We start from the raw sequence: 23,367 nt of genomic DNA on the forward strand, positions 1-23,367 counted from the left end.
AACACCACACTGTGGCTCTTCAGAGTAATGATGCAAAGCAATGGTGAGGAATTTACTTTACATTGAAACCTCATTCCTTCCATAGCTGGTGCCCACCCAAAAAAAAAAAAAAATGTGATAAGCCAGGAGCCAGTGGCTTGCACCTGTAATCCTAACTACTCTGGAGGCTGAGATCTGAGGATCTCGGTTGAAAGCCAGCCCAGGCAGGAAAGTCCGTGAGGCTCTTATCTCCAGTAAACAACTCAAAAAAACAGAAGTGGTATTGTGGCTCAAGTGGTAAAGCGCTAACCTTGAGCTGAAGAGCTCAGAGACAGCACCCAGGCCCTGAGTTCAAGCCCCACAACCGACCCAAAAAAAAAATGTGATAGTTGTCACAGTACTTGCTTCTGTGCAAGTAGATAATGCACAATACATAGTTTCTGCTCAGATTTTAAATTTTCATATATCTGAATTGGGATGTCCATGTATCTCAAAGCTCATGTCAGCTACTGTTAGAGTCAATAAGATTTCCTAATTCTCTAAAAGTGCAATGTTGAGAGATCAGTAGTCAATGGAAAGCTGTTACCTAGTAGAGGCTTTATTTGTTTAGATTGTCATTATTTCTGAACTAGCAGGTCATTTATTATGTTATAAAATATCATTTGCATAAAGGTATTCATCTGCCCCCCCCAACATTTATTAAAGTTCCAATGTACATTTCTTTGAGCCCAAATTTTCCTTGGGGTTACAGTCACTCTGTGTCTACTACCACAAAGTTCATTTATTTCCAGGGTTTGTCTCCCCTAAGTAGTGTGAAAGTTAATACTCTTGACTTTCTCATTCACACTAAAATTGTAGATGCACTCGGGATTGCCTACGAATTCATGGCAAAAAAGAAAATGTGGGGACTTTTGGTTACGCCTTTGTTTAAGCTTTATGTCAACCCAAATGAGGGTGGCACAATCATGCTCAGCAGCAGACTGAACAACACTTTCCAGCCTCATTTCCAGACTGTCCCTCCCTGAATAGTCCATCTTCCTTTCTTTGACTAAAATGCCCCCTGGTGTTTGTTTTGAATTTAGCAACCAGTCATTGGCCTCTTTTCCATTTGAAGGATCTCCTGGTGGTTTTTATCATGTTTCTTTCAGGCAGCATATAGAGGCAAATCAAAATAGTAAGACTTCATTAAAAATAATAGCAATATGGTGTCTTAGATTTCTAATGAAGAATGATGCTACAGCTTGGATTAAGTATCTTGGACTGGTTTTAAACAGAGCTTTGTACTGGATTTGCTGAAGCATCTGTCCAGCTCTTGGTAACCTGTGAAAGTTTGTTATTTTCTGGGTAGACATTCTTATAGAGTATTGTCTTTAAAATCAGATCGTCTCTTCTATATTAAAAGCATTTTTATGTTTTCTAATTTAAAAATTAATATTTTCTTATAGATATTTGCAATAAAGCTGAAGTAGAATGTGTGGTTTTTGCAAATGCTTTAACAGCTGATAAAATTTTACATTTGTAAAATTAATATATTGTACTGGTACAAAATAGTTTTAAATTATATTTTGAGACGCTCCCCCCAAAAAACATAATAGCAATACTTCATTAAAAATAATAGCAATAACAGCACCCCTTGCCTGAAATGTTTGGGACCAGAAATGTTTCCAATTTGGGATTTGTTTGCACTTTTGTTTTGGTTTTGCTTTGGGGCTTGGGTTTGGGTTTTTTTGGTGCTGGGTCTGGGATTTGAACTCAGGGCCTGGGCACCATCCCTGAGCTTCTTTTGCTCAAGGCTAGCACTCTATCACTTGAATCACAGCTCCATTTCCAGCTTTTTTGGCAGTTTATTGGAGAAGAGAATTTTCATAGACTTTCCTACCCAAACTGGCTTCAATCCTCAGATTTCAGTCTGCTAAGTAGCTAGGATTATAGGCATAAACCACCAGTGCCCAGCCTAATTTGGATTTTGATATATTTGCTTACACAAAATGAAATGCCTTGGGGAAGGAATCCAACTCTAAAAACAGAGATTCGTTCAAGGTTCATGTACATTCCACGCACATAGTTTTATAAACCATTTGAGTAGATGTTTATCTTGTCATTAGTAGTCAGGGACACATTTTTGCCAGTGAATTCTTGAAAGTGCTAAAAAGCTTCAAATGGGGAATTTGGGGGAACTTTAGCATTTGGATTTTGGGAATTACAAATGCGTGGAGCCAAAACTCTCCAGCCTGCTCCCCCAACATGCTGAATTAACAACTTTCTGTGTCTCATTTCCTCCAGGGAAAACTTGGAGGAAGTCAGGAGGTTGGGAAGTCATGGTAGGACAACTCCCTTATCTGAAAGGCCAAGAATTCAAGACCCAGAGTTCAGTGAGTTTCCAAGATATAAAATGAATTGTGTTCACTACCTACAACCTCAGCTCCCTCATCACAGAGTTGGGATTGACAAAGGCAATAATCACGAGTATTATGCTAAGTTTATTATGTGTCCCCATCTCATGTGAGCCTCACAACTTTGTTTTGAGGGGATCATTGTCTTTATACCTGTTTTATACACAGAGAAAGAAAGTGTTTGAGGCTGGGTGCTGTAATCCTAGCTACTCTGGAGGCTGAGATTCTGAGGATCGCGGTTCAAACCCAGCCTTGGCAGGAAAAGTCTGTGAGACTCTTATCTCCCATTATCTACCAGAAAACCAGAAGTAGAGCTGTGGCTCAAAGTGGTGGACCACTAGCTGTGAGCAAAAAAACTCAGGGACAGCACCCAGGTACTGAGTTGGAGCCCCATGATCTACAACAGCAACAAAAAAGAAGTCTTGGAGAGAGAGGTAAAGAAAACACAGGTGATACCTGCTACACAAACAGCATTTGAAACACCACACTGGTTCTAGCATCTGTGTGTAAAATCTCTACTTACCTTACTACCTTTTCTAGTAACTGTGTACATATATACAGAAATGTAGACAAATGGTAGGTATGTAGCTATGGAGAGGTGTGGGTATACATGTATTAAGGTACATCTGATAAATCAATATGCAAGAGACAATGTTGCTTTCTGCATTTCAAAACTATAATGAAACAGTATCCCAAGTCCTTGTCCCCAGGATGGAGGAGAAATTGGTTCTCATCTTCTTCCTTCAGTCCATACTAGAAAACCACTGAGTGGGCTAGGAAGATGGCTCCATGGTTGAGTGCATGCATGAGGCCCTGGGTTCAAGTCCTCAGCACCACATAAGCCAAAAAAGCAGAAGTGGTGCTGTGGCTCAAGTGGTAGAGTGTTAATCGCCATCAGCTGAAGGACAAGAGCCCAGGCCCAAAGTTCAGGCCCCACGACTAACAAAAAGAAAAGACAACACTGAAGTGACACTGTGTTTCTTAGACTGTGGTTCTGCAAACCACATTCCTGGGTGTCAATTATATTTCATCATTACATATTCTGGAAGTGGCCCAGAGGGCAGGCGTCCATGACTCTGTGGGCACGCCCTACAGCATTTTTCTGGTTTTCTGGCAGCAGCTGCGGCATTGACGCATTGATGTAGGTCCTGGCCTCACTGGCTTTGAGGAAGTGGGGGCAGGGCTACACACCCATTCTGGGAGTGCAGTTCCTCTCAGAGACAGAGGCCTCTGAGGGTAGTGACGTGTCTGCCGTGGTTTCCAGGCCACTTGGCAGCTTCCAAATTATAGCGAGAGGTAGAGGAAAGGGGCCAGGAAGAAGGAGGAAGGGTCCCTCAGCACCCCACTTTCCACACATATTACAACCACATGAGATCTATATTCAATAGCATCTCAAGGAGTCCCACAAAAGGAGAGTCTTGCAAGGCATACGTTTTGGCAAGGATTTATTTCAAAGAAACAGGCCTGGCACTGGTGGCTCAGCCTTATAATCCTAGCTACTTAGAAAGCTGAGATCTAAGAGTGAAGGTTCAAACCCAGCCAGGAGAGGAAAACTCATATGTAGAGAACTCTGAGGGTAGGACCAGGAAAGAGGTAAGAGGTAGAGATGCCACCATTAACTGGACCCTAAGATGTTTAACTTAGAGCCATTTGGACCCTAGAAAGCGTGTGATCTTGGGCATAAGATGAATGTCTATGTTACAGTTAACTGTTTATGGCTTTCCTCTACTTGTTAACAATAAAGTAGTCAACGGTCACTATGTATACAAACTATACATCAGGTTAATGGTTGTAATCACAGGATGGATTGATAACCTGTTTTCTGCACATATCTGTACTGGCATCCCCTGCACTGAACTAAATAAATAAGCTTGCTTACAGAGATCTCGGAGTTCGGAGGCCCATGAGTGCTGGACCTGCTGGCTCCCTGCCTCTCTCTGTCTTTTCTCCGTTCTTCTGCTCGGGTATCCCTTCGTGTTGTCTCGGGGTGTGGGCAGCCACACCCATGACACACATACCTCCAATTAACCACCAACAAGCCATAAGTGGAGCTGGGGTTCAAAGGATAGAGTGCTAGCTTTGAGCAAGAAAGCGAAGGGACAGTGCCTAAGGCCTGGATTCAAGCCCCAGGACCACAAGTTAATTATTTAATTATAAGAAATGGAGGCAAGACTCAATTGGTAAAGTCCTTGCCTAAGAAGTGGAGGCCGTAAGTACCAACACTAGAACTGCCCAAAATGGAGACACCACAGAAACATACAATAGAATTAGAGGGGAAAACCACAGACTCTCAGACCCTAAACACAGAAACAGCCAGAGCTGAAGGCAGCCAAGCCAGGGCAGTACCTATGAATAAGGATCAGAGAAAGATTTGGCTCAGGAGGACAGACATACTGAAGCATGTTATTTGAGCCCACACAGACGCCTTCCTCCATGCAGTCTCCTCAGAGTGGCTTCAGGACACAGCCTCAGTTCACAGGAACCCAGGAACAAGGGAACTAATGAGCAACAGCCACATCCCCATCAGCACCAACAACCCGTGGAAAACAAGGCACAGATGACATGGCACCACCACCACTCGCCTCCCCTTGATTGTCTTAGGGCTCCTTATCATGTAGGACAACATCCGAGGCTCAGAGGTCCTGGGTGCTCGGGTGGGTGTACATTACCATGAAGCACTCACTACTCCAGGATCCAAAGGAGCTCAATGCCACTGTGAGTGGGCCTTACCTGGAGAGCCTGGGAATATCCCATATGGGTCCTGTAGGCAGCTAATTCCTGTGAGGCCCAGAAACCAATGTGACATCATCGAGATGAACGTGCTTGAAGTCTATATCAGGACCCCAAGGACTGGCCAGTGTGGTACTGCAGGGCCAGACCTAAATCTCGAGGTCAAGTCCTGTCCTCTTGAAATCTGAGGTAGATTCTAAGAGACTCACACGTGTGTGAGAGACCTAAAGAAGATAAGCAGGAAAGAGAGAAGGGGCATATTTCTACCACTACTAAATGTATGAGGCATTAGGATGTGTTGTAAGGATCTGAGGTTTTTGTTTGCTTTCAGTAAGGTGCTGTTTGCTTCCAAATTTTTATATACAAGCAGATTCAAGGAGGAAAAAAAGAAAAATACACAGAAACTATAGATCTGTGATCTAATAGAAATCCAGTGCAAGCCACAATTTAGGCCCATATGCAATTTCATAATAACCACATGAAAAAGCAAAACAAGTGAAGTAAAAATTCTAATATTCTGCTTTAACTTAATATAGCTGAACTGATCTATTTTAAATTAATTGCATTTATTTTTCATTATGTGGTACAAAGGAATTGAACTTAGGGCCTCATGCATGCAAGGTAAGCATTCTACCGCTAAGCCACATTCCCAGCCTTTAACTGATATTGTTATTGAACTCAAATCATGATATCAACCTGTGCTCACTGCTGGCCACATCTTTGTTCTTTTGTTCACAGCCCCATATTCTTCCTCTTTCCTAACCATAGCTAAAAGACAAATGATTGAACCAACCATTGTGAAAAAATCAACATAAATGACTTAATCTTGGAGGAGCCATGCCTAACACACTGAACATTATCACCAGGAGGATGTGTCTTTTGGGCTGAGAGGAAGATCAGAACAAGAGTCCTTACACAAGAAGAGAGGGGAAGAGAGTATTCAGATGGTATTAAATCTGGACTCCAGAATGGCTCACGTGGTACAGGGGTGACCTAGCAAACATGAGGCCCCCAGTTCAATTCCTACTACTGACAAACAAAACAATTTCATTAACACTCGAAGGAAATCCTTAGCCAGCACAATAAGGAAAGAGAAGGAAATGAAAGGGATCCACATAGGGAAAGAAGAAATTAAACTATCCCTATTTGCAGATGACATGATCTTGTACCTCAAAAAAACACCACTCCCATTTGCCTAGATCTAATAAACCACTTTGGCAAAGGAGCAGGATACAAAATGAACCCACAAAAATCAGTTGCCTTTCTGTACACCAACAATATACAAGCAGAAAAGGAAATCAGGAAAACAACTCCAATCACAATAACCTCCAAAACAATAAACTATCTAGGAATTAACCTAACCAAAGTTGCAAAGGACCTATTTAGTGAAAATTATAAAAATCTAAAGAAAGAAATTGAAGAGGACACCAGGAAATGGAAAGACTTTTACCCTCCAGAGTAGTTAGGATTACAGGTGCAAGCCACCGGCTCCTGGCTTATCACATTTTTTTGGGGGGTGGGCACCAGCTATGGAAGGAATGAGGTTTCAATGTAAAGTAAATTCCTCACCATTGCTTTTCATCATTACTCTGAAGAGCCACAGTGTGGTGTTTGTGAAGCTGTTATAGATGGATAGCTTTTTGGTGGACAGTTCTTCACCTGGTTGATCCTCTTCCAGGGAGCAGGTGGCCAAGCCAGGCTAGAAAGTAAAGTGGAAAGTCTGTTTCATTGTGGAGCACATATAAATCAGTATTAACATTTTTTTCTGGGTGTGACTTTATACATGTTTTAGGCCTTTAGAATGAAGGGATGGAGATTTCCTAGGTGTCTCATTGTGAAAATGGCAACATTGTGAAAATGGCCATACTGCCCTTCAATGCAATTCCGTCCAAATGACATTCTTTACTGAAACAGAAAACAATCCAAAAATTCATAAGGAACAGCAAAAGACCTAGAATAGCCAAAGCAATTCTAGGCAAAAGAAGCAATGCAAGTTGATGTTAGGTGAAATGAACCCCAAGATAAGTATTCAAATGATTTTTCATTCATGCAATTGTTTCTAACCTATTTGTAAGATGATTTCTTTGTTGCTTTGTATGTCCCTCCCCCACGATATAACCCTTGCTTTCACTGTATTTGATGTTGGTATAATCTGTGGAGGGGAAGGGAAAAAACAAATTGTTTAACTAGGGATACAGGTGGACCCATTGCAACAATGAGATGTACAAGTTGTTCTGTCAAAAAATGAACTTTACAACTTTGGCGGAGTGGGGGGAGGGGTGGATATGACAAGCACACGTGCACCTCCATGTTCATTGCTGCACTGTTCACAATAGCCAGAATATGGAAACAAGCCAGGTGCCCCACCACAGATGAACAGATCCAAAAATGGTGGTACCTATATACAATGGAATATGACACAGTCTTTAGAAAGAACAAAATAATGGCATTTGCAGGGAAATGGATGGAATTAGAATAAAACATATTGAGTGAGATAATCTAGATCAGAGACACAAATAGCACATGTTCTCCCTGATATGCTGATGTTACTTTCAAAATGGAATGAGATATGACAAAGTAAACAGGACTCAAGAAATAAAGGACCTGGGCTGGGAAGGTGGCTCAGTGGTAGAGCGCTTGCCTTGCATGCATGAGGCCCTGGGTTCGATTCCTCAGCACCACATAAGCAAAAAAGAAAAAAGCCAGAAGTGGTGCTATGGCTCAAGTGGTAGAGTGCTAGCCTTGAGCTGAAGAGCTGAGGGACAGCGCCCAGGCCCAGAGTTCAGGCCCCATGATTGGACCAAAAAAAAAAAAAAAAAAGAAAGAAAGAAAAAGAAAAAGAAATAAAGGACCTCTTCTTAAGTTGTCATGTAGTTTCTAGGTGACTCTATGTTTTGGACCCCATACAGGCTGTATACACATGCACATCTGCGGGAAGCTAGGAGGAAGGCACAGATTTGGAGGAAAATGGGTGAAAAAATACAGCAGAGGGTCCATCAGCTGCACTGGACATTGAGGAAAGAGAACTAAGCAACTCATGGGCAGTGAGGGAGGGAGGGAATGAGAGAGAATGAGGGAACAGCTGACGCTGTGCAAAAGGAAAGAAAGGAACAATCACCCCATTTGGAAGAAATAGTTCTGTTGTTAACATTTGTACAGTTCATAAGCTTTGTAGATCAAAATAAGGGCAATTTGCATTGTGAAGGGTAAAATGTGTTTGTGACTTCAATTAAGCATAGCTATGCTTATGAAATTTATGTGATTACTTAACAAAGAAATTTTTTAAAGAACTCAAAGATTTTTTTAAACTAAATAGCTTTAAGAATGAGGCAAGAAAAAGTCAAAGACAGGCATGGTCATTGGAGAAGATGATTATTGACACAGAGAGATAAGAAATAATTGCAGGCAGGTGCTGGTGGCTCACACCTATGATTGTAGCTACTCAGGAGGCTGAGATTTGAGAATCTTCTTTCAAAGCCTGCCCAGGCAGGATCCATCTTGACACTCTGATCTCCTATGAAATCACAGAAAAAGTGGCAGTGGCACTGTGGCTCTACTGGTACAGTTGTAGCTTGAGCACAAAAGGCTCCAGGACAGTAGCCACGCCCTGAGTTCAAGCCTCAGGACTGGCATAAGAAAAAAGGAAGGAAGGAAAGCAGAAGGGAAGGCAGGCAGGCAGGCAGACAGGCAAGCAGGAAGGCAGGCAGGCAGGCAGGAAGGAAGGAAGGAAGGAAGGAAGGAAGGAAGGAAGGAAGGAAGGAAGGAAGGAAGGAAGGAAGGAAGGAAGGAAGGAAGGAAGGAAGGGAGGGAGGGAGGGAGGGAGGGAGGGAGGGAGGGAGGGAGGGAGGGAGGGAGGGAGAGAGGGAGAGAGGGAGAGAGGAAGGGATGAAGAGAGGAAGGGAGGGAGGTAGGGAGGAAAGCAGGGAGGGAGGGAGGGAGAGAGAATGACACAAAAAAGAGAAAGAAAGAAAAGAAAGAAAAGTGAAAGAGAGAAAAAGGTAGAAAGAGGGAAAGGAAAGAGACAAACAAGAAAGAAATAACAAAGAAAGGAAAGAGAGGATGGTCCGAGGCGGCGACGGTGGCCATGGCGGAGGTGGCAGCGGGAAGCCTCGCTCCGCAGAGAGGGTCAGCAGTGTGAAAAGACAGTTGAAGAAAAGAAAAGTAAATCTTGTGAAGCTGACATCCCCAGTGACCTTCGAAGAGAAATAGAAAATCATTACAAGCTTTCTCAGCCTGAAGATTTCTATCACTTCTGGAAGTTTTGTGAAGAACTTAATCCTGAAAACCCAGCTGATTCACTTTCTACAAGCCTTGGACTTCGATTAGTGGGTCCTTATGATATCCTTGCTGGAAAACATAAATTAAAGAAAAAATCCACAGACTTAAATTTTAATCTTCACTGGAGGTTTTATTATGATCCTCCTGAGTTCCATTATTATAGGAGATAATAAAACTCAGTACCACGTGGGATATTTCAGAGATTCTCCTGATGAACTTCCTGTATATGTTGGTACAAATGAAGCAAAGAAGAACTGTGTAATTGTTCAAAGTGGAGATAATATGTTTGCTGCAGACAAATTATTTTTGATGAAAAAACTTAAAGAAGCAACTGATAAAAAGAAAACCAGCCTCTTGAAAAGCATAGATGAAAAACTCACAGATGGAGCCAGAAAACTGGGATCCTCACTGGAACAGAGAACCATGAAGATGAAACAGAGAGACAAAAAAGTTGTTACCAAGACCTTTCATGGTGCAAGCCTAGTTGTCCCAGTAGATAAAAATGATGTTGGGTATAGAGAGCTCCCTGAGACAGATGCTGGCCTTAAGAGAATTTGCAAGACAATTGCTGAGGCTGCAAATGATGAGAGACTGACTAAAGGCATTTGCTCCTATTCAGGAAATAATGACCTCTGTACAGTTTGCTAATGATGAATGTGATTATGGCATGGGGCTTGAATTGGGAATGGACCTCTTTTGCTATGGTTCATATTTTCATAAAGTTGCTGGCCAACTTTTACCTCTTGCATATAATCTGCTGAAGAGGAATCTATTTGCAGAAATTATTGAAGATCATCTGGCAAACAGAAATAAAGAGAACATAGACGAACTTGCAGGATAAATGAGGGCTTGTTCTGTTTGGTGTATAATAATTTTAAATGCCATATCAGACTTACGGGGGGGTTGTTTTTAAGGAACATGGAAAATAAATGGAAAAACGGAAACATTTACTAAAAAAAGAAAGGAAAGGAAGAAAGAAAGGAAGAAAGAAAGAAAGAGAAAGAAAGAAAGAGAAAGAAAGAAAGAAAGAAAGAAAGAAAGAAAGAAAGAAAGAAAGAAAGAAAGAAAGAAAGAAAGAAAGAATGAGAAAGGAAAAGAACAGAAAAGAAAAGAGAAATAGTCTTGTGGTAGCTAAGATGAATAACACACTGCTTCGCCCAAGGAAGATGTGAATCAAGGGTCCATGGCAGCAGAACACCGTCCTGGCTCGGCTGCTGCTGCTGCGTACGGAGGTGGCTTCCAAACTAGAGGTGAAGAAGCAGAGTGTGATTCTTGGACACTGGCCACACACGGCTGGACGTGACGTGTCTGGGAGTGTCCTTCGCCCTGAGATTCAATCAGGAAGCTGCGCAGACAACGGAGCTTCCACGGGTTGGCGCCCTTAAGACCTTAGAACTCTCCAGATTCTTCGCCAGAGCTGGGGTGACGGGGTGACGCCGGACACGGGAGGGTCGTGGGGAAAGGGCGCGGGCGCGGAGCTGCGGGCTCGAGCGGAGGGGCCCGGAGCCGCGAGCCGGCCTGGCCTGCCTGCGGGACCCGGGGCTCAGGCGCGCCGTGCGCTTTCAGGCTCAGGCTCGCGGTCCGGCGCCGCCGTCCGCGGGAAGCCAGCCAGCATGGCGCGCGCGGGACACTCCGCATCCGCACCGCGGGACAGCTGGATTCTGCGGTTGCTCTGCGGACTGCTGAGCTGGAATGTGGCCGGTGAGTTCGGGTCCCAAGCCGGGAATGGGTGCGATCCGCGTGGGCTTCCCCGTGGGGCTGCGCCTGTCACCCAGCCCAGGGCGCAGCCGGTCGCCCCCGCGCCCACCCCAGCCCACCCCAGCCCTGCCCAGCCCGCCAGCAGCCGGCCTGAGCAGCCATGGAGAAAAGTAACAGGTTAAGCACCCCAAGAGTAAGGGGGGTTGGGCTACAGCAAAGGAGAGAGCAAAAGGAAAGTTTAAAGGCCAGACCCTTCCTTCCCCTAGCTGAACCACCCTCCTCACAGCAGCGTCCCCAGGCCCCCCCCACCGCCTCTCCCCACAAACACCAACACAGCATCTTCTTTCTGCTCTACTGTGGATAGGAGATCCCTAGCACAGGATATGATCAGGCCGGAGATGTGAATTACCCCACAGCGGGACAATCTCCTCCCATCTCCTCTCCCTTTACACACAGAGCCACAACCTCCAGGGTACCCCCAGCAGTCTTTGCCTTTGAATTCCCTTCCTCCCATCCCCCCCTCCTTTTTGGGGCTGGTCCTCAGGCTTGAACTCAGGGCCTGGCCACTGTCCCTAAATTCCTTTTGCTCAAGGCTAGCAGCACTCTAGCACTTGAGCCACAGCACCACTTCCAGCTGGCTTCTTTTTTCTTTAGTAATCGCAGATGAGGTCTCATGCTCGTTCCTGCCCAGTCTTGTTCCGAAATTGGCCCTCAGATGACAGCCTCTTGAGTAGCTAGGATCACAGGAATGAGCAGTGGCTTCATCTGGGACCCTAGTCTCCTGAACTCAGATTTGAGTCTATCAAGGTCTGAGTGTGGGTGGCCAGCTCAACTTCCTGCCTGGGATCCAAGTGTGTGCTTATCACTCAGCAGGGCCCCTGTGCTGCCTGTGGCTTTGGCTGGCCTGAGTGATAGGACAGAACAGTTCCCATTGTTTGAGACCACTGTGGCCTCCTTGGCTGTCCAGTGGGTTCCTTGGGTCATCTGGGCCAAAGTGGGCACACCCTGAAGCCGCAGGTGTGAGCCACAGGTGTGAGCCGACTTTGAGGTGAAATTGTGCCACCTGGGACTCCTTGTACAGGGCAATCTCAGTCCTGTGCTCTGCAGTAAGGGGCTGCTCTAGGTGTGCTGTCCCATAAGAAGATCCCTGCCTGTCTCCCTTAACCTACTATGGTAAGTCTGACTATTCAAGCTCCTACATGACATTCCATGTCCTCATTTCCTGCCATCTTCCCTGTGTGAGAATGCCAGGCTGCCTGATGACGGAGAGAGGCAGTAGCCCACCTCAGCATGGTGCCGCTGAGGCTGTGTCCACTCATTCCCCAGAACCAGACAGCCCCTGTCTCCCAGCCCAGTGCCATGCCAGGCGCTTGCACTGCTGCACATATCTCTGTGGCAGATGGCACAGCCTTCTGAACACCAGGTGGGACTGTCCATTTACCAATGGCCACGAATTCCACACAGCACGATTGCCCAGCACACACCTCTCAGGGTCACAGGCCCTGGGGGCAGGGGCAGACACATCAGCCATTCATGGGTTACCTGTGGCTGCTTCCAAAGTATAGGAGCAGAGTCTCTAGCCTGGAAAGCCTGCAGTTGTTACAGTGTTGCCCTTACTAACAGCCTCTGGAAATTTCATGCCTGACCCTGGAGCCTTAGTGCATGAGTGAAGTGCAGTGAGCCAGAAAGAAGCATGTATTGATGGGGAGGAGTTGAAGGCTCCTCTTTCTGTGAACCTGCTCTCTACTTGAGAAAGGACTGTGGGTCTGTATGAGCAGTGGATCACTTCTGGAAACCTGGCACAGAGGCCAGCTTTTCTGGGAATGGCAGCCTTGGCTTCCTGATCACCCATCTCTGGGATTTGTCTTCAACTCCTCTTATGTAGCCATATCTGGGTTTGTGGCAAACATATGATGTTGAGGAAATTTGGATTCTATGAACCTGGGCAGAGCCCTCTGGGGACCAGGACCCTGGTGACAGCCACCCTTGTATTATATCGACCATTGTCCCCCATTGTCCATGTGGACTAAGCACTCTACCTGGGGTCTTTCTATTGGGACTGTACTGCCATCTCCTACCACCAGCCTTAGGTATTCAGTTCACTGATCTTTGGAAAACAGAAGCACTTCATTCACTGGCTATTCTTTGAATGCTTGGTAAGCAGCAGTCCTCTATGCCTTCCTATGGAGCAGATTGGACTGGATATGTCTCTAGACATGTTTCATATTTTGTCCACTCTGCAATGCCCTTCTCAGAACTTTGCTTGACATAGCAGACCTGAAATTTCCATGACAAAATCCGGTGCTTATGAATACAGGTATCTGCCTGAGAGAGAGGGCAGGTGGAACAGGAATACATGCTTTCCGGGCAGGCAGGACCCTCTCTTCCTCCTCAAACCATGGAGGAGGATCTACACTTTACTAGTGCAGAAGAAGGACCAAAAGGAATGTTAATTTTTTTCCTTTTTTGCCAGCTCCAACTTCCTAAGGAATTTTCTTGGTGTCACAGTCTTGAGGGGCAGGGTGTCTCCGGATTTCTTGCTCTTTATCTCAAACCTCATTGTATGTCTTTCCCCACAGATGCTCACTCTCTTTCCTATAATATCACTGTTGTTTCAAATCAGTGGTGGTTTGAAGCTTACGGCCAAGTGGATCAACATACATTCCTTTACTACAACAGTAGCAATCACATGTGCAGTCCTGAGGGCCTAATCGGGAGGAAAGTGATTGAAACAGAGGCCTGGCAGAAACAACCTGATATTCTGAAAGACATAGGGGACATCCTCAGACAGCTACTGGCTCAGATTAAATTAGAGAGTGGTGCAACCACGGGTAAGTTCCAAGTGGTCCTCAGAAGGAAGGAGCAGGTATGGTGGCAGATACAGGGAATGCATGACTTTCATGTAAAAACAAACCCTGGATGTTGATTCCAACAAGTCCAGCGTGAAGGCTGTGATGTGAAAAATAGAGAAGAGGAGAAATACAAGGAGAGAAAGCCTGGACACTGGTGGGTCAGGCCTATAATTCTAGCAATTTTAAGGCTAAGTTCTGAGCATCTGGCTTTGAAGCTAGCCCCAGCAGAAATATCTCCAACAAATTGAAAAGCTAAGCTAGAGTGGGAGGACAGGGATTCAAAACTCTGTATCAGGAAGAAAGGAGGAGGGAGGAGACAGGGAAGGGAAGGAGGGAAAGGAACGCATGTGTCAAGACCAGAGTCTGCTTTCTTTCCATCTCTTTCCCAGGGGAAGATCCCTGCACCCTACTGGGCAAAATGTCTTGTCAGCCTGAAGGCAATGGAAAAATCAGTGGGTTCTGGCAGTTAGTGTACAATGGCCAGATACTCCTCCACTTTGACTCCAACACCCAGCAATGGACAGAGGTCCATCCTGGATCCAGCTGGATAAAAAAGATTTTGGAAGAAGACAGGTCTGTGACTGACGTCTTCCACAAGACCTTAGTAGGAGACTGTGCAAGCTGGTTGAAGCAGTTTTGGGGTCCCTGGGAGGAAATGCAGCCCACAGGTAAGTTGGCAGGAGCAGAAGACAGAGGTAACTCTCTTTAAATGGCATATTTCTGACGTGTGTGTGTGTATGTGTGTGTGTGTGTTTGTGAGGGGGAAGAAAGAAAGAAAGAGAGAGAGAGAGAGAGAGAGAGAGAGAGAGAGAGAGAGAGAGAGAGAGCGCTCGTACACCTAGGCAAGTTCATGGTGACTTTTCCTTGGATAAACGGTCAGAGGTGCAATCCTTCCATCTCTTCTCTTCTTATCTCCCTGACTTCTCAATCTCACTGCCCACACTTGTTTTGATCTGTGTTGCCCTCTTTCTCCAAATTCTCCATCCACTGCGGACTTCTCCCTGCCTCTGGGCTACGGTCATTCTTCTTCTTCCAAGTCTCTCCTCTTATTGGTGCCTTTTCCTAGAGTCACTATTCTTTCTCATCTCCCCTGATCCATTTCCACAGAGCCTTCAGAGCTACCTTCCGGGGGGAGGGAAGGCAGGAGAAAGCCAGGCAGGAGGTCACAGTGCTTGAAAACAAATGTACTCATAGCTTACTTTTGTAACTGTAAGCCCTCTGTACATCACCTTTACAATCAAATTAAATTTAAGCAAAAGAACTACCTCCCAGGGCAGCTCGCGAGGCCCTTCTCTCCCACCATTTTCATGGCTCACCTCTCTTCTGCCAGAAGGCAACATAGGTTACTTTTCCAACTCTGGCTTCTCCCATGAGCTCCTTCAGAACAGTAGGAAGTGCTCTCTCCCTCACGACCAGCCTCACCAGCCCCCACAGAACAGCAGGATAGACACAGGAGATATCACTAAGTTACTTGAGGCAGCAGAGTCTAGTGACCTGCCACTTAAGATCTGGAGACCAGACAAGAACTGACCTTCCTGTTTCTATTTCAGCTCAGCCAGCCCCAAACAAATGCACCAGAATCACACTCAACATCTATGTTGTGTTATTCCTTGCCTTATCCACCTTATTTGTCAACCAAGGTGAGTCTTTGAGTTAACAGATGCTCTGGGCACAATTGGGAAGGAGGACAGGGGTAGATGGGTGAAGACTGAGGATGTGAAAATGAAATCCCAGTGTCCTACTCCGGTCCCACAATGCCTCTTCTCATGCTGACAGGAGACAGGAGAAGTCTACCTCCTAGCACTTGATGGCAATAGCTTGGGCATATTCAGTGCCCATATCAGCAATGTTCCCTCTCACAGAGCAGTGGGAAAGGGAGGGGCTCTACCAAGATATGGCCTATTGATTCTAAAAGGGTTTAGCAGAATTAGTTCACATCAAATGCCCAATTGTGAGGGTCCAGTGACACTTGTGTGGGAAGAGCAGGAACACAAAAAAGAAAATATCCAATTGGAGTCATAACAGCATGGTAGCTCTGTCCTTGATGTGTAGACATGAAGGTGATTCCATCTTACAGATGAACAGGAGCATGGCCAGTGTCTCATTCCCAAGCTAGGCAACTGGAAAGGCCTTTCCTGACCCAACTCAGCAGTAGAAGTAGTTCAGGGCTGCACTCCCATGCAATGCGGTCTGAAGTCTGAGCAGCTGAGGTAGGAATCTGAGAGTCTAGTTGGCCCAGCCACAGGCTAGAAGGAAGCCAGACCAATGGGGACTCTTGGAATCTAGGAGCCACCTGGCATCCAGCCTTCTGCTGGTGTTAGATCCTGAACCAGCTCAGTGGCCTCTCCTCAGAGCAGATTTAACCCCAGAGACAGAGGGGATTAAGCTGTGGCTGGTATTAAGTGCTTCACCAGCTGAGCTGAGCAGGAATGCACAAGGTGGAGACAGGGCCATGACATCAGAACTGTGTGGATCCCAGGTGAGTAGAGGTTAAGAGAAAAGGGAGAAGGATGTCTGTTTGCCACCCTCCCCAATGCCAGGGCAACCAAAAACCAGACCCTTTTCTATGGTCTGGCCACCCCTTAGAGCAGAGTGTACATCAGGGAGCAAGTCAGGCATTAGAGCTTCAGGCCTGAGCACTACAATCTATAAGAGGCCCTGCAGCTGAATGTGGGTTATGGGAAAGGAAGGAAGAGGTGCATATGGCTGTAAGGAGCCGAGGTGATGGGTGAGGGAGACACATGACACTTAGTGAGGGGAGCTCTGGGATGGGGTGACTGAGAAAGGTCCCTCAGAAGCACTGACCCAAGGTTTCCTCAGGAACTTGCAGTCATGTGTTTCCTTGTTTGTTTATAAAGGATGAAGAATGCCAAAAGCCAAAATAACACAGAATGGAATAAAAGGCCTGAGAGGACATCTGAGGAGTGAGGTTCAAAGCCAGTGAGAGCAGGAAAATCCATGAAACTCTTACCTCCAATTAATCACCAAACAAAGCCATGGCATTGTAGCTCAAGTGGGAGAGTGCTCGCCTTGGGCCATAGGAGCTTAGGGCTGGGCGCTGGTGGCTCACACCTGTCATCCTACCTGCTCAGGAGGTTGAGCTCTGAGGATCACGGTTCAAAGCCAGCCGGGGCTGGAAAATCCTGAGAGACTCTTATCTCTAGTAAAGCACCAGAAAAACAGAAGTGGAGCTGTATCTCAAGTGATAGAGCTCTCATCTTGAGCTGAAGAACTGAGGGACAGCACTCAGGGCCAGAGTTCAAGCCCCACAGCCAACAAAAAAAAAAAGGAGCTTAGGGACAGCTCTCTGACCCCGAGTTCAAGGCCTTGTACAAGTTAAAAAAGAAAAAAGTTGAAGATGCTGCCAAGAAGCTGATGAGCCCGTGGTGCTGTGAGTGAGGTAACTCTCCATGTCCAGCACTTGCCAAAGTACCGCCTGAAACTCAGTTCTCAAACACAAGGAAGTTAAACGGCAAATCTAGGAGCCTCCAGCCAAACTCACACTCAGCCCAGCTCTTCTGCTCCTCAAGATCAAGTGAGAATTTAGTAGACCTTCCATCTTTTCTCATTTGATGATCACCGTTAGTCCTCGCCCTGGGTCACTATAAGGCAGACTCTTCTGACTGGTGCTTTAACTCTCCTGACCACCATGGCAGCCACACCCCTTTCCTCCATTGCTTGGGTGCTACTTATTGTCTCCTGAGATTCAAGGATCCATGGAAATACTGTAACCTCAACATCTCAGGATTTTCATTCCAGTCTTTGTTAGTTTTATTCAGTATATTCTTAACACCTTAGGCCATTTTCTCTTGTTGCTAAGTGATAGAATTTTATAGTTAGGCTCCTACTAGCTTTGAACAAGAAATCTCAATAAGCACAACAGATTCTGTGTTGGTAGGGTATAATTGAATACTTGAATCTCTGAATGTGACCTGTGTATTATAACTAATATTGCCATTAAAATTCCATGATCTACTTAAAATCTTACACATATAGATTATATATCTATATGTATATATTCATATTCATATCTATTTATCTGCCTATTTATGCATATCTATTTATGTCTTCCATTGTATTTCATAGCTTTATGTATCCATTTATATGATAATCACATTCTATTTTATTTTTTAATTAATAAGTGTTTTATTGTGAAAATACTGTTACAATTACATGAGTAAGGTAATGAGTACATTTCTTATCAAGCATTGTTGCCTCCTCCTTTGTTTCTATTACCATTCCTGCCCTCCCATCAACACTCTCCCCCACCTCCCCACCCCCCCTACTTCCAAGCTGTAAAGTTGGTTTTTTGATATAACATCTTCTACATCTCATTGCTGCAGTGGGTCCACCTGTATCCCTTTTAAAACAATTGGTTTTTTCCCTTCATCTCCACAAATTATACCAACATACAGTGAAAACAGGGGTTATACCGTGGGGGAGGGACATACAAAGCAACAAAGAAATCATCTTATAAATATGTTAGAAACAATTCATGCTATGCTTTTTTTAATGGGTTGTGGGGATTGAACTCTGGATTTGGGCACTATCCCTGAGCTCTTCAGCCCAAGGCATGTGCTCTACCACTTGAGCCACAGTGCCACTTCCAGTTTTCTGGAAATAAGAGTCTCATGGACTTTCCTGCCTGAGCTGACTTTGAACGGTGATCCTCAGATCTCAGCCTCCTGAGTAGCTAGGATTACAGGCATGAGCCACCAGACTTTGTATCAATATTTGGATATCATATATCATGATGACTCTAGCATTCTGTTTTTGGTGTTTGATTTTAGTTCATTTGTTTTACTCAGAGCCCACTGAATACTTAGAAACTACTTTTGCTAAAAGCTACTAATACCAATGAACAAATGTAACAGTGGTACTTACTAGACACTATGTTCCAAATGAACCATACAACTTGTGACTGGGGTTGGGAGGGAAAAACTGGGAAGAGCATGGGCCAAGGAGAAATGTACAGTATGCCCATCTTATGTAACTGCACCCCTTTGTACATGAAAGTAATATATATTTATCCTAAAACATACAGTAATATATTTAAGTTATATAAAATTAAATTTTAAATACTTATTGACATCCTTGTGAAGGTTAAAATGTGCTTGTCACTTTAAGCATCCTATTCCACAATACTGTGAAATATGTGAAATTTATGTAATCACCTAATCTCAATAAAAAAAAAAAAACCAAACTGACTCATTACTTGAGTGTAAAACTGAAGTAACGTGGGAGAGAGAAAGCTTGGGAGATTAGGAGCGGACAGGCACCTTGCAGCAGCAGTGCCAGGCAGCCAAGGCCGGGCCCAGCAGGAGCAGTGCTCACACACAGTCCATGGCAAGCAGGGCAAGGCGCTGACAGTGTGGGGGAGAAGAAGACACGAACCTCCATCCCGCCCGAACCAACATCCTCATGTGACCTTACTTTTGTTTTTGTGTATTTGTTTGTTTGCTGGTGCTGGGGCTTAAACTCTGAGCCTGGGCATGTTGCCTGAGCTCCCTTTGCTCAAGGCTAGCCCTCTACCACTCAAACCACAGCTCCACTGACAGCTTCTTCTGTGATCAATTGGAGATCAGTGTCTCATAGACTTTTCTGCCCATGCTGACTTCAAACTGCAATGCTCAGCTCTCAGCTTCCTGAGTAGCTAGGATTATAGGCATGAGCCTATAATCTCTAAAGCCATCTTGCTTTGAAGCCCAGCTGTACAAGCTCAAACCTACCATAAGGTGGTGGACAGGTTAAAATCCTGAAGTGAGTGGTGAAACAGACTTCAAGAATCCCAGTTCTAAATGCACTGTTGGTACTCCCTGGATACTATGAAGTAAATGAATTTCTTGTGGGTGGAGATGGAAGGAAAAAAAATTGAAAGAATGCCAGGGAAGGGGTGACATTGTCCAAAAAGAAATGTACTCTTTGTGCAAGCCCTCTGTATATACATCTTTACCTTATTAAGAGTTCCAGTTCTGGTTCAGAAGAGTACTGCTCAACTGACTAAAATTTGACCAAGGAAATGTTCAAGATTTCCAAGGAGATCACTGAGTCTGCACTGGTCACAATGAAGATCAAGAAGTCAACGTCAGCATTCAAAACACCACCAGAAGCCATGTGCCAATGGCTAATACCTGTCATCTAGTTACTGAGGAGGCTGAGATCTGAGGATAGCAGCTCAAAGCCAACCTGGGCTGGAAAAGTCCCATGAGCCACCAGAAAACCAGAAACAGAGCTGTTGCTCAAAGTGGTAGAGCACTAGCCATGAGCAAAACCCACCAACAGCACCCAGGCATTGAGTTGGAGCCCCATGACCAACAACAACAACAATAAAAAGGAAGTCTTGGAGAGAGAGGTAAAGAAAACACAGGTGCTACCTGTTACACAAACAGCATTTGATTTTGGGTTTTTTTTTTGGGGGGGGGGTCCAGTTGTGGGGCCCGAACTCTGGGCCTGGGCGCTGTCCCTCAGCTCTTCAGCTCAAGGCTAGTGCTCTACCACTTGAGCCACAGCACCACTTCCGGCTTTCTTTTTCTTTTTGTTTATGTGGTGCTGAGGAATCAAACCCAGGGCCTCAGGCATGCAAGACAAGCGCTATACCACTGAGCCACCTTCCCAGCCCAACAAACCATTTGAAACACCACACTGGTTCTAGCATCTGTGTATAAAATCACTACTTACTCTAAGGTCCACTCCTGGATGGCGAGCAGACTCCACCCTCCTCCCAGCCAAGTCTCCGCCCAGTACCTGCATTACCTAGGCAACTGGCACACCTGGAAGAGGTCACATCTGCATCTGCTGAGGTCACATCTGGATTGATGTGGCCCCACCTTTCCCTGCCCCTACTCTAGATAAGGCCTAGCCCAGGCACAGAAGCTCCTCTTTCCCAACAGTGTGGAGGGCCAACATGGCCTGGTACCAACCAGAAGGATGAATAAACCTATCCCTTACCCGATACCACGTGCCTGTTGTTGTTACTTGGCTTCTTCTTTAAAAACCTAACATAAAAGGTGCCATGAACCCAAGAAGGACCTAAAGTCAGGATAGGTGGGATTCCTCTCGTTTTTTTCCTTTTTCACATTTGTTGTTGTTGTTGTTTGGTCAATCATGGAGCTTGAACTCTGGGCTTGGGTGCTTTCTCTGTGCTCTTCAGCTCAAGCCAAGCCCTCTACCACTTGAGCCACAGAACCACTTCGGGTTTTCTATTGGTTTTTATTGGAGATGAGAGTCTCACAGACTTTCCTGCCTGGACTGGCTTTAAACCATGATCCTCAGATCTCAGCCTCCTGAGTAGACAGGATTACAGGTGTGAGCCACTGGCACCCGGCTTTTTTTCCTTCTTTTGCTCTGAGACATAGCCCCAATTCTGATGGCTTTTTTGTGAACTGGTCTGTCTGCCTCAGACACAGCTCAGTACCATTGCTGGCCTCTGCATCTACCTCCACTCTTCTACATTTTGGTGAGTGAACTACTCGCTAAGGGTTCTCTGTCTCTCAGTCTCTCTCCGCACATGGTACCATTCCATAGAACCTGCTAGGCCTTTAATGCAAGGCCGGTCACCTTTGGGGCCAAGGACACTTGACTCTGGTTGCTTGGCCACTCCTCCCTAGAGGGCTCTCTGGTTAGTCAGGACACTGCTTCCACTAATTTATTCTCCTATGATTTTGGATGGGGTGCTGTGTGTCACTCCTGAGCCATGAAACCCTTCTGAAATGACTCCTGCGATCCCTGGAGTCTCTGCCGTTCCCAGAGTTAGACAATTTTTGCCTCTGCAATGGTAAATGCTCAGAAGTCTGTTCACTTTCAGGCTCTCTTTGCTCTCTGCTAATCATGTCCAACTTTCTACATCTCTCCCTTTCTTTTCTACAACTTTTTTGCTTGTGCTCTGAAGACTGCGACACAGGCTGGGTCCAGGGGACCCCCCCTCTAGGTGCTCTCTCTAAGGCCAGCCACTCTAGCTTTCAAAATTGTCAAAAGTTTCTATTTGTTCAGGCTTCCTTTGCATTTTTTTCAGAAATTTGCCATCTTGGCCACATGGTGGCTTAAGGGTTTAGTCTCATCTGACCCTTAACCTTCCACCAAGCTTACTACCCCTCCACCCATTTATTCTAATGTGCCTTACTAACAAGTTGCTGCCTCTTCACAGACCCTGGAAATAAAGGCCCAATCATGTGATGTGTTTGTTAGCAAAGATGTCTAAACATTGTTGTCAAAAATTTTAGGTTTTGAGTTTTGCCTCTTTTGTTTGGTGTTGTGTATTCTACTACTGGCTCTGTGGTTCTGAAATATTGGGCGTATCTGTGCTAAGATTCTCATCACATCTAACAGGTTTTGTCGTTGCAGAATATTTGTTACTCAATTCTTGATAAAGAGCAGGTAAGCTCTACTTATTCTATTTGATCTCCTTGTTGCTTTAATTGGAAATAATAAAGGGTTTTGTGGCAAAGATTGGAGTTCAAAGCCAGTCCACAACAACAACAACAAAAAATCCTGAGACTCCATCTCCCAACTAACCTGCAAAGAGCCAGGCTGGAAGCTGGCTCAAGACTCGTATCTCTAATTAACCAGCGAACACTGGAAGTAGTACTATAACTCAAAGTGGTAGAGCACTAGCCTTGAGCAGAAGTGCTCAGGGTCAGTTCCCAGACCTTGAGTTCAAACCTCTGTGAATGCAAACTGGGACAAGCCAACCAAGCAATGAGCACCTGGACTCCTTGCACTCAACCAGTCTGGGGAACAATGGACCATGGAGAGGAGTAAGAGGGGATGATGTGACATCAGGTACTTTGTGCCTGCCCTTCCAAAATTAATCAGAGTCAATAGAAGTCAGAGCCGGCCCATCTAATGTCCACCCTGTCTGCCTTTTAACTGGGCAGGAATTTACATTCTTGCCTTTGTTACCTGACGTTCTCCCCTATCTAGTCACCAGATGTCAGAAGTAGTTAGGGACATTTCTACCAACTCCAGGACAGCCTGGAATGCAGGAGATAGGAACAAGCCATTCTTGCCAAGTCATCCAATGTTTAACTTTCAGCCCCAAGTCCTTCCTCCTGCCATTTGTTTGCTCTCCAGTATCTTTTTCCAGCCCCTCAATGCCCCATGAGACTTTCTCCAAGAGACTTTCTCCAAGAGACTTGCCTTCTCCAACTTCATGGAAGAACTCAAGCCTACCAAGGGACAGCTGCTGCCCCCTGCCGTCTCTGAGAGGGAACCACATTATAGCCTTTGATCCCTAATGTCAAGCCCCTTGTCAGGGGGAAGTAGCCAGAGAGAATCCCCGCACCCTATTTCATGATTATCTAAAGGCTGGAAAGTAAAGTCCACTCCTGGATGGTGAGCAGAACACCTTTCTAGTAGCAAAGTCTCTGCTCAGTACCTGTGTTATCTAGGCAACTGGCACACCTGGAAGAGATCACACCTACATCCGCTGAGTTCACATA

The 23,367-nt window shown here is 45.3% G+C and overlaps 1 protein-coding gene and 1 pseudogene across 1 annotated transcript; both read left to right on the forward strand.

The window, feature by feature from the left end:
- Nucleotides 1–3,442: 3,442 nt before the first annotated feature.
- LOC138818977 (histone PARylation factor 1 pseudogene) lies at nt 3,443–10,221 on the forward strand (annotated as a pseudogene).
- Nucleotides 10,222–10,829: 608 nt separating this feature from the next.
- LOC138819445 (UL-16 binding protein 5-like) lies at nt 10,830–18,037 on the forward strand. The gene is made up of 5 exons (XM_070010965.1): nt 10,830–11,081; nt 13,658–13,909; nt 14,320–14,598; nt 15,481–15,570; nt 16,789–18,037. The coding sequence occupies exons 1-5, from the start codon at nt 10,994–10,996 to the stop codon at nt 16,791–16,793; spliced, it is 714 nt and encodes a 237-aa protein (XP_069867066.1). The 5' UTR covers nt 10,830–10,993; the 3' UTR covers nt 16,794–18,037.
- The last annotated feature ends 5,330 nt before the right edge of the window (nt 18,038–23,367 follow it).

The sequence above is a fragment of the Dipodomys merriami genome, unplaced genomic scaffold (genome assembly GCF_024711535.1).
Source record: "Dipodomys merriami isolate MVZ:Mamm:240054 unplaced genomic scaffold, mDipMer1.0.p SCAF_8, whole genome shotgun sequence".
NCBI lineage: Eukaryota > Metazoa > Chordata > Mammalia > Rodentia > Heteromyidae > Dipodomys > Dipodomys merriami.

Bases quoted from the DNA above. Each gene is read 5' to 3' on its own strand.
- LOC138819445 (XM_070010965.1), top strand. From the start codon at position 10,994: ATGGCGCGCGCGGGACACTCCGCATCCGCACCGCGGGACAGCTGGATT. The intron at 13,910-14,319 runs GTAAGTTCCAAG...TCTCTTTCCCAG, and splicing joins AGAGAGTGGTGCAACCACGG to GGGAAGATCCCTGCACCCTA. The intron at 14,599-15,480 runs GTAAGTTGGCAG...TTTCTATTTCAG, and splicing joins GGAGGAAATGCAGCCCACAG to CTCAGCCAGCCCCAAACAAA.